Below are 11,042 nucleotides of genomic sequence, written 5' to 3' on the forward strand. Positions count from 1 at the left end.
TACAGCTTGGCAGTAACATTACCACTAATCATTGAAAACAGTTATGGTTTCCTTTTAATATTTGTGGTTTCACATTTTATTTGTGTTTTGGAAATTTTGACCAACAAATTGACTCCATTTCAGATGTTCTTGAAGGATTTCAAACAGTAGATGTTGAAGCTTTTGAACGTCTCTACACTGTAAAAAGTGAAATGTTGGATCAATTAACAAAATTAATCGGTCACATTTTAAATGATTAGTTTCATCAAATAAAACTTTTGAGCTAATAGTTTACTCAACTTAAAAATGTAATTTGATAAAACTAATATTTTAAAATATAACAAATTACATAACTTATATTAATTGATCGAATGTTTCTCTTTTTACAGTAGATTTATTTTCTAAGATATAATCTCAGATTTTCACATGATATCTCACTTTTTGAGACTTATAGCTTCAAATATTATTTTGACAAATGTCCAGCTGTAAATATGACCTTGAACGTATTCCCGCTTCACATTATTTTGTATTTCTGTCACTTTTAATTCTCTACAAAGGTAATTATTGTTCTGTATGAAGGTCTCTAACAGTCTCAGTATCTCCTACCATGTTTCTTGATATTAACTGTGACTTACCTGCTGGGGTACAAATGGAGACTAACAAAACTTAAGGCACTTTAACGTGAACGAATATATGAGAAATACCTAAACTAACTCGCTGTATTAAGTGATCCGACGACTGTTTGGTGTTTCTGAGTTTACATTGAAAACACGTTGTGTGTGAGAGCGACAGTGCTTTACGAACGAACTTTTGAACTATGTTGTGTTTTTGTACAGTGTATGTTTATATGTATCTATATAAAGTATGTGTAATAATGTTTATTTGTATCTGTATGCATTGACATTTGATGCTTCGCCTTTTAAATACAATACATTAACTGCCACTGGTTTCTTTCATTCCTCCATTTTAATGACTGTCACACCATAAAATGAAGCTCAGTTAAAAACAAAGTTTCACTGTTTGACAATCATAAAAAAAATATCCAATTAGGTTATCAGTCAATCAGAAACCTACATATTTGTGCTTCCATAGCTGCACAGATTAAAATCAGATTAGAAAATGTAATATGTGAGGATGGCAGGATGTGGTTGTTGTGGTTGTTTGCAACATATTCTTGGCATTTCCAAAAGATGCTGCACATTCTAGCACTGTTATAAATATGTTTATGGTTTTAAATTAAATATTAATTAGTACCAAAAAAAACAGAATATAAACAAAAATTTTATGGCTATTTCTGTTTTGGCAGATTAAATTATTATTTTCTTTGCATTATTTAATTTGAGTTCTATGAAGATGTTTGCAAACATCTACGGTTTGTTGTGTGTTTAACCTCTTTCCACATAATTTGACTTTAGAATTATAGACTAAACTAAACTGGTTATCCCTGCCCTTATTCCCTTCTTCTTGGTATGGAAAGACTCCTAAAAAAACTGATTCCAGGAAAAAAAGGAGAAACCTTAGGGATGTCCACATGAAGGAGAGATCCTCTCCCAGGACAGACCGGCAATTTACCAGGACTGTTAAAGAAGAATTAGCATATCTAACTGTACAATGTTTGAAAAGTGTTCATTGAGATAGAATTGTGGGATAGATGGGGGCGAGGTCCACAGCCAAGACGAGCCAGAGCCGTGGTCCACGGCAAAGAACAGGAGCACAAACAATCCACCTGGAATCTCTCCCACTCCGAGATGGGAGACGAGCCAGAGGCGTGGTCCATGGTGTAGAAAAGGACTACAGGCGATCAACTGGAATCTGAAATCACTCCCGGGAGTGGGAAAGAGGGACAACACATGAATTGTACTGCACCAAACAGAAGCACACAGTAGAGAACTACCTAACTAACTAAATAAATAAAATGCATTAAAAATATCCTAAATATTTTCTTAAAACAAGGCGTAATAATTCTAAGATAACAGGTCTTTTTTTTTATTTTGTTAAGGTTTAATAACTATCACTCTGACATTAGACAAATTAAAATTCTAGGATTCCTTGGAGTTTCAAGATGGTGGTAAATAATTTCTCTTTAGTCTATTAAAATCTGAGATGAAAACTCCAGTATGGGTAGAGACATTTTAAAAACTTTACTAGCTGTGCTCAATTTATCTGCCAATTTACCTGCTGTATGCCTTTTGGGATCAAGGGGTTACCAGAGCCTGACCCGACTACTGTTGGGTGAAGGTGGGGTACACCCTGGAAACACACTAAACAAGTTCATGTGACGAAGGCTTTGAAAGTCATTTTAATCCATAGATGGTTCATGATTACATTTTAGGTTTTTCACTGTCACTGACACATACAGAAACTCTATGTATTCTAAGAACTTTATTTTTTGTCATCTCTTAATTGATACCCTAAAGGCGGTTTCCCTTATAACTTGCATGTAGATGAAAACCTGAACTATTTAAAGTGATTTGTTTGATATATTTAAAGAAGCAAATTGAGTAAGAGACTAAACCTGCTTTTCTTCCGGGAAGTGCAGCTTGGCTGATACAAACTTTTCTCCACTTCACTAATACAGAGAGAATGAATCACTTTCATTTGTCTTAAAGTCTACAAGAGGGGAACAACACACTGAAGTTGTCAAAAACAAGGAAACAACTCAAAACATATTTATAACCAATATTTGTTTTTACATTTAATCAAATTAAGTAAAGACTATTGCACTTTTTTTTCAGGAGTGTAGACCCACAGTTTGTTTCACTTCCTGTGCTTTTATCTAGCAGCTGCGGGCTCTGTCTCTTCATACGCTTTCGTTTGCATCCTTCTTTCACATGAACCTTCCTTCCTCCCTGTCCCGATCTGTTACTATACCATCATGAGCAGATTTATAACATTTCTTCTTCTAAATTGCTGGGTTTTTACAGGTAAGGCCACATTTTTTACTTTCTAAAAGCTGATTCTAATTCAAATTGGAGAAGAAAACTCAAAATAATTAACAGAGAGTTGGGGAGATTACGGTTGGATTGTTGCTTGGTGTTTAGGAATACTTGTGCGTGTGTTTGTGTGTGTATGCAACAATCTTAATTTACATTGAAACTGTTAACGATAAGTATTTGTTAAATGGGGTTTAATAAAACACTGAACTGCAACATTTCCCAGAAGTTGACATTTTAATGGAATGGACTCATTTGTGATTTAATGAAAAGGTTGTGAAAGTTCATGTAAGTTGTTAAAAGAAGATTTAGGTATATAATATATAAAAAGTGTAGAATCAGTCAATGTATGTTATTTTTTTTACAGCTTGCTTCCCATGATGGATGTTTTGGTTTGAAAAAAACCCTCAAAAACCTAAAAGTTCAGTTTAAAATTAACTTACAGAAAAAAACGTATTATTTAAAAATAAAATTTATATCTGATGATGCTTCTTAAATGTCTTTTTTAAGTAAGTTCTTACACAGGAAATGATACAAACTTGTGTGAGCCCCAGCGTAAGGTGTATTTTCGAAGTTTCAATTCCCCCCGTGGAACCCTTATCAGGTCTGGTGTTTGGCTTTGCATATTCCTCTCTTCTATAGCCACAACACCTGCAAAGACAGACAGGTTTACCCCTCAAATCAACAGATACTGAGAGAAAATGAGTAATTCAGTCTGTGTGAACCATCCAATTGTGACAAAGGTCTTTAAAGTTTTGGTGTTTGAGTTTTCCTATGGCTTCCATTCACAAACACTTGTTTTGAAAGTCCCATTAGTAATGAAACGTGTGAACCTGGAAAGTTTTTTTTCCACTTGATGTCTCATCCAATGATGTAACTGTAGTACCTTAGTCAAATGGACCCCTACAGGAGTTGCAGGTTTTTTGGGGGGTTGTCCAGATCCGTAGACAGTTGTAGAGAGGAATGGCCATATATTAAAGGGAGGCATGTCTTGCAGTTCCCTTGAGGCTCATGCAGCCACCTTATGCTACACTCACAGATACAACTGCCACTGGGTTATTTAGGTTGCCGCTCTGTGGCATTACGGAATATGTGACCGTAGTCTTAAGGGACATCATGAAAATGGATTGTTGAGCGTGTGGTAAATGTATTGCGAAATATTTGTACTACACTGACAGGCTCCCTGAGCAAGGTGTAGGATTTAGAGAAGCGGGTGAAAAGAAGAAATATCCAATCGGCACGCCTGAATCTCTGAAGCTAAAGTGTTGACATCTGTAGGTAGCCCAATACAGACATGTATTTAAACAAAATTAACAGTATTCCCACATACTTTTAGTAAAGCTTAAATACTGATTTGCTTTTGACATGCAGTTGGGTTGGCAATCTAATCATTTTAACTACATCCCCTCTAAAACGATCTTTTTAAAGTCCCACTCCAATCATGCTTTTATCCATTTTCAAAGTGTTCCCAGTGGTCTTTTAATTGTGATTATAGGACAACTTAAAAAAAAAAAAGAAAAGACGTGGACCAGACACCAGACTCAGTGATGCAGAGGAGTCCCCAGGTTCTGCTGTCGTGGTGGGTGTGGACGGAGGTGGCACAGGGGTTGTTGGATTGGTTACCAGGCTAGCTAGGAGTTGCTCCATAGTGGCGTCGGTAGAAAGAGTCAGATGGTGGAGTCGTCAACCATGCTCCAGAATCTTAGCCTGATAGATCCAAAGGAGTGGGTGTGCTCATTGCTGTATCGGAGTCAGACGAAGTCTACTTTGATGAAGAGGCTGAGAAATTTAGATTCATGTGCAAACGGTTTAGTGAGCAAGGGCAAGACATGAACGGAGTCAGAGTCCAGGTAAGGGTCAAACGCATAGACTGTATATAAAATATCTGGACAGAGCAAGCCCCCCTACTTCCGTGTTCCATATAGGAAGTACCACTGGGTTGCAAAAAGGCCAAAGTCCCATTGACTTACATTGAGAAACAGACAGTTATTTCTCAGTCATTTAATATCTCAGAATAATCATTCTTCCTCTGCTGCTTTCTGCTTAACTTCTTTTTTCTAATCCTAATTTTTTTCAAAGATTTTTTTCCATTATCACAAGTTATTAGAGTTATAAATTGACCAATCAGATGGCTCAATAAGCGTTTGTGGGTCTGACGTCAAACATCTGGGGGGTTTGGGTGACAGATGACGGGTAGCAAATGGGAGCAGACTTCATCAATGGGTCCGTGAAGACCTTTTAACACCTACTTTACAATTCAACAATGTACCAATCATTGTCCTACTGTTGTTTTCCTCAATGGAATGTACCGATGCAGCAGTTTAAAACAACAAGAGGAGCATGCTGTCGACATTTTTAGATGAGGATTTACTCTGTAGAAATAGATTTCACTCTGAGGTTATGTGCTTTGGACTTTTATTGTTTGTTTAACATTCATTTTTCACTTTTTTATTGTAGCTTATAAATTCTAAGTTGCATATATGCACATAAAATCACCAACCAAAGTTTAATCTTTGCTGCACTTTTCCAGCTTCAGCCTGAATTAGACGCAGCCGTCTGAGGAGCACGAGACAAACTTGAAAGGACCTGGTCGTATTTTCAAACAGAAAAAAGATCCAGCTGTTCACTTGTTAGGATGGTTATTTATTATAAATACTGCTGAACGCGCTTCTCACGTGCATCTGATCAGACTGTAACCTGTTAGCGCATGTGAAGTAATGCTGCGGTGCGGGCGAGGGGGACACGCGCAGTTCGGGCACGGCATCACCCAAATGCTCCTTTTACCTCGACAAAAAGGAATAAATGTAAGTAAATCCCAAAGGACTGCTGACAGAATCCAATGTTGGAATGGTTCTCCCTCAAAGGCTTCAACAATGACTTGTACAATTCTCCGTCGTTATTAAAGTAGAACCTGTTTACATCCGCGGTCTCGTGGTCGAGGTGTGGAAAGAGGCGGATGGTTGCAATAAACTCACTCCTGATTGGCGACAGTACTTCCTATAGATTCTATGACTCAGCTATGACTGACAGAGACTCAGACCAATCGCTGAAGATGGGTTGCAAATGGCGATATCCGTTTCAGGAAGTGACGGTGAAAGCGGTGGCCTACTTTCGCGAGGAGTGAAGGTACTGCATTTCCAATGGAGGACCTCATGGCTTGCCAAGTCCATTATTTTTACAGTCAATGGTCAAACACAATGAGCGAGGCAGGATGGCGAATAAACTGGCAGGAGTCAAAACACACAGAATCCGACATGGAAAGAATGCTCAGACTATATGCGGGGCAAAACAAGACTTTGCACGAATTGCCTGATGTGGAACAGCTGGTGAACCATGGGAGCAGAGGGCAACGGCTGATAAGAGATGGAGTAGAGAAGGTTCTTGGGAGAGTGTCAAAACTCGGGTGATGGCTCCCTCTGCTGGTCTAAGGTGGAGCAGGGCAGATGTGTGACAATATATTTCCTCCATCATTAGAAAAAATTCCACTAGAACATGTTAAAAACACCAGAACACCATTGTCACTTGAGTGGGTCTTTAAACATCATGTTTAAACATTTTCTTCTTTTAAGGTGCAACAAAAGAGGACACAATAATGAGGTTTTAACCTTTGTTTAAATGTCTGAACAATTATGCTTTTTGTTTTATTTTTGTTTTTTTACTTAAAGATAATCTGTTTATATATTTGTTCTTTATTGTCTTTGAAAAAGTTGTTAAGTGATCAAAAATTTACAAATTTTTTCATGATTTTTTTTTTAGGAATCATGGGAAACGACGAACCCGAACCAGTGATGCACTACGTTCAAAAATATCAACAAGTCTGTCTTTATGTGAGGGAACAACCACCGTATACAAGTCCAAGCTGGAATTTCAAAAATACCGTAATTGCAAACGAAGAAGATACTAATCCAGTATACACAAATAAAGCTAAAATAAATCGTGATAACTGGAGTTTATGCATAAACAACATAAGTGAGTCAGATACCGGCCTCTATAAATTTACACACACTATCAAATTCACTATAGTAACACACATACACCAAGTCATCATGGAAGGTAAGCAAATCAAATTTGTGTTTTCATTTCCCTTAAAGTACATAAATAAAATATAATAATATAATATCTTTATTTTTTTATTTTTTTAGAAGAGGTTCCTAACCCTCAGGTGACGGTCAGATCAGTCCAGCCCTCCAACCAGTCTGCACTGCCCTGCACGGTCAATGTCACCTGCTCCATCCACAATCACTTGCTGGTGTCTTATTGTGGGGATGAAAGCTGCGAAATATCACAGACGTTTGGCAATCTCAACATTAGCATCTATGTGAGACACAAAACCGCCGTCTGCAGCGTCAACAACCATGTGAGCAACAACACCTCCTCGAAAAGCCTACCAGCTGAGTGTAGGTATCAAGTATTTATGATGTCTGAAGTTTATCAAATCAAACAGACTTTTTGTGGTATATTTTTACAAATAAAACATGTTTTTTAATGAATCAAAAAATTAAGTATAAAAAAAGGCTTTCAGGAACAACTGTTGTGTTTGGTCTAATGGCTGACAGAAGCCGCTGAGGGGAAGGAAGTCTGAAACAAATGTGGGGCTTGACCACAAACGACAGTGAATGAAGACTTCATATCTCTTTATCTCAAGTTTAAAAAGGACAGGCAGCTATTTAACTGATTGTAAGACCTGGGGATTTTTTGCACCAACTGTAAAAAGCCTTTCACTGGGAGACAATCTAGACCACGAAAGAGTTATAATCTGAAAACAAAAATAAAAAAGTAGAAGAGCCCCACTAGATTCTAACGAGATATATTTATTCTAAACTTTGTTTAATTTTTCATATTAGATGCAACTTTTAGAGAAGTTGAAAATGTTTCTGTGAGGAGTTTTCATACAATTTACTAAGTTAAGTCTTCAAATTCGTGATTGATGGAGTTAGAAAAAGACAGGTGGAGTAAGCATCAACTACACACATCTATAAAAGGTGAGGCGAAAAAGGACTTTTTTGAAATAAATGAAAGGGATGCTCAACCAAAACTCTAGAGCTGTGGGTCTACACTCACCTGGCACTTTATTAGGATTACCTTGCTAGAACCGGCTTGGACCCCCTTATGTCTTCAGAACTGCCTTGGCATCAATTCAACAAGGAAACATTCCTCAGAGAGTTTGGTCCATGTTGACATAACAGTATCACAAAGTTACTGCCTATTTGTCGGTTGAACCTCCATGATGCCGATCTCCGGTTCCACCACATCCCTATTGGGTTGAGATCAAATGACTGTGGAGGTCATTTGAGTCCGGTGAACTCATTGTCATGTTCAATAAATTAGTTTAAGATGATTCCAGATCTATAAAATGGAGTCTTATCCTGCTCTAAGTAGCATCAGAAGATGGTATACCGTGGTCATATAGGGATGGACATGGTCAGCAACAATACTAAGGCAGGCTATGGTGTTATAATCATGATCAATTGGTATTAAGGGGCCCCACACCATTATACCACCACCACCACCACCCTTAACAGTTAATACAAGTCAGGATGGATCTATGCTTTTATGTTGTTGATGCCAAATTCTGACCCTACTATCTCAATCTCACAGCAGAAATAGACACTTTTCACATATTTTATTGCATTTCCGATGGATATTTTCTCTTTTACGGACCATTCTCTGAAGTTGCGCTGATGAACACCTGGACAGGTGTGCCTGATAACGTGGCCAGTGAGAATATATTGCACATGTTTAGAAATAAAAGAACACAAAACCTCATGAATTTAAACAAAATTGCAAATAGCCTTTCTTTAAAATGTTTGTGATTTTTTTCACGTCATAAGATTCAAATTCAAATTAAGTTATTTTATTGTCAGTTTTCTTTAGTATAATCATTTGCTGGGGTGGGATTATATAAGTTTGCTTTCTCCCACTCCCTTTCAAGCAATCTGTAATTTTATGTTTGACATATCCTTATATGAATGTAAAAATCCTCTGTTAATTGTATTGCACATAAATTATACTTGTTTTTGATTGCTTAAAATAAACCATTTCAAATCAACATGCTATAAATTTTAACATGTTTTGTCTTTAAAATGTGGTTGCATATTTACAAACTTGTTTTTGTATTTGTAGGTTTTGCTGATGATCCTAAAAGCAAAGAAGGAGAGAAAAAGGCGAAGACTAGGAGAGTTATGTATTCCACGATTGGGTTTATAATCGCTGCTCTTTTGTGTGCTGCCTTTATAGTTGCATGTGGAATATGGAAACTCAGGCGACTAAAGGTAAATTAAATAAATGATTTTCTAGCCTCATCATTCAATCTTTGAATAATGACTTCTAAAGATTGTGGGGTGTTTTGTTTTTATCCAGATAACATCTTCTACACCTTCTCAGACCATCCAAAGTGCCCCGTTTGAGAAAGATCAGCGACCTGAGCCCAGACTCTCTGCTTCATCGTCTAGTGATGCTGAACACTCCTATGAGAATCTGGAGGACACCCCGATCAGAGAGAAGAGCGGTCCAGTGGAGGACCAGGAGGTAGAGAAGGTGGATACGGTCTACAACGTCCCAGGAGCTGCCGACGAGTATATCATCCCCATCGAGCCACAGAGCACGAAAGAAACTGATTGTTAAAAAAAGTGGAGAAAAAAGAACAAGGTAGATGAGAACTTGTCAAAAACGGAATATTTTCACTGGAAAACAGATGCTGTTCATCAGATTTATCACTGTTTCAAATATTGTTCATAAGGAACTCAAGTTTATGCTCTGGATGTGATCATGATAACCAGCAACTAAAAAAAAACAATGGACAAAATACAAAATAGATAAAACTGGATATCTTTGAACAGATCCCATCATACATTTGGAAGCAGTTTAAGTGTGCATACTTGTACATTTCCTGCTCCAATGTTTGGAATTGTTGATTATTCATCTTTTTATTCCAAACATGGGAAAGTGAAGCTAAGAAAAAAAAAAAATTCAGATTTTCTTGATTATTTTTAAGAAGTTTTTTAAGTTTAGTAAGTCATTATGTTATTTTGCAGAGTCTAAATGTAAATTGTTTTCAAAATCTTAATGTATTTTCTAATAAACTTTATCAACTTGAAGAATTTATCTCTGTGCCATAATGTTTTTTTTAAATCTCTTTCCTACAGACGAAGACACATCTTAGGAACAACTTTCAAAGAATTCTTTAAAATTCCGTCTAACACAAACTTTTAGATTTCATAAACTGTTAATATTTTAGTAGCATTTCAATGTTGATCATTTTTACATAATATCTGTACCTAGTGCTGTTTTGGAGACTCGCCTCAAACATACCTCTTGTCTATAGTTGTGCCAGAGAACTGTGAAAATCTAATCAAGTAATATATATTAACATTATAACTTCTGTCAAGTGAACTACACCAGCAATGTTCTGCTTCAGGAAAACTGATATGTTTAATTCTAAAGGTTCCAAAGCATCAACCAGAACAATAAATATGAAGGTATATCATTGTTAAAATGAGCATTTTATGTGTCTTTTGATTCGGAAAACACCAAGATTATGACCAAGCCTCTTACCAGAAAGACAGAACTAATTTTATTGCAACAAGTACTTCAGTACTTCAAGGGATTTCCTTTTCTAAGCAAAACCTTTATTGGAAAATCAGTTGTTCTGTTCTTGTTCGACAGCAGCACCTGGTGGACTGAAGAGGAACTGCAGTCAATGATCTCATGATAAATTGAAGGCAGAACACAAGACCATTTTAAGAATGTGAACATTTTAAACATAAACATATATTTTAACAAAGATTTCCTACAACTTTTATCCCCCATAATGTTGGAATTATTAATAATATTTAATGTTATTGCTGCTGCTATGAGGATTAGAAAACACACCAGGAGTGTCTGCATCCCAGAGCAGTGGACCTTGACCTTTTTCAGGCCAAACATTAGGTGCGTTTGAGATGCATGGAAGGCCACTTTAGAACAGTCCAACGCTTTCCTCTCAGCCACACTGTAAACCCAAACAGTAAAAGTTCCTTAAAAAAAACAAGTTGCAATCACTCAAAAAATGTATAAAAGTTATTTCAACTCTATTTTTTTGAGTTGTCTTGACAAAATTTCGGTTTCAAGTTCACATGACTTAATTATTTT

General features: G+C 36.7%; 1 protein-coding gene across 1 annotated transcript; it reads left to right on the top strand.

Moving 5' to 3' along the window:
• Positions 1–2,136: 2,136 nt before the first annotated feature.
• Positions 2,137–9,880, top strand: LOC112146714. Its single transcript, XM_024272685.2, has 5 exons — positions 2,137–2,903; positions 6,669–6,965; positions 7,055–7,309; positions 9,036–9,184; positions 9,273–9,880. The coding sequence occupies exons 1-5, from the start codon at positions 2,855–2,857 to the stop codon at positions 9,534–9,536; spliced, it is 1,014 nt and encodes a 337-aa protein (XP_024128453.1). The 5' UTR covers positions 2,137–2,854; the 3' UTR covers positions 9,537–9,880.
• The last annotated feature ends 1,162 nt before the right edge of the window (positions 9,881–11,042 follow it).

Source organism: Oryzias melastigma, linkage group LG8 (genome assembly GCF_002922805.2).
Source record: "Oryzias melastigma strain HK-1 linkage group LG8, ASM292280v2, whole genome shotgun sequence".
NCBI lineage: Eukaryota > Metazoa > Chordata > Actinopteri > Beloniformes > Adrianichthyidae > Oryzias > Oryzias melastigma.

Excerpts from the sequence above, each read along its gene's own strand:
- LOC112146714 (XM_024272685.2), top strand. The coding sequence starts at position 2,855 with ATGAGCAGATTTATAACATTTCTTCTTCTAAATTGCTGGGTTTTTACA. Across the intron at positions 2,904-6,668 it reads AAATTGCTGGGTTTTTACAG|GAATCATGGGAAACGACGAA; the intron begins GTAAGGCCACAT and ends TTTTTTTTTTAG. Across the intron at positions 6,966-7,054 it reads ACACCAAGTCATCATGGAAG|AAGAGGTTCCTAACCCTCAG; the intron begins GTAAGCAAATCA and ends TTATTTTTTTAG.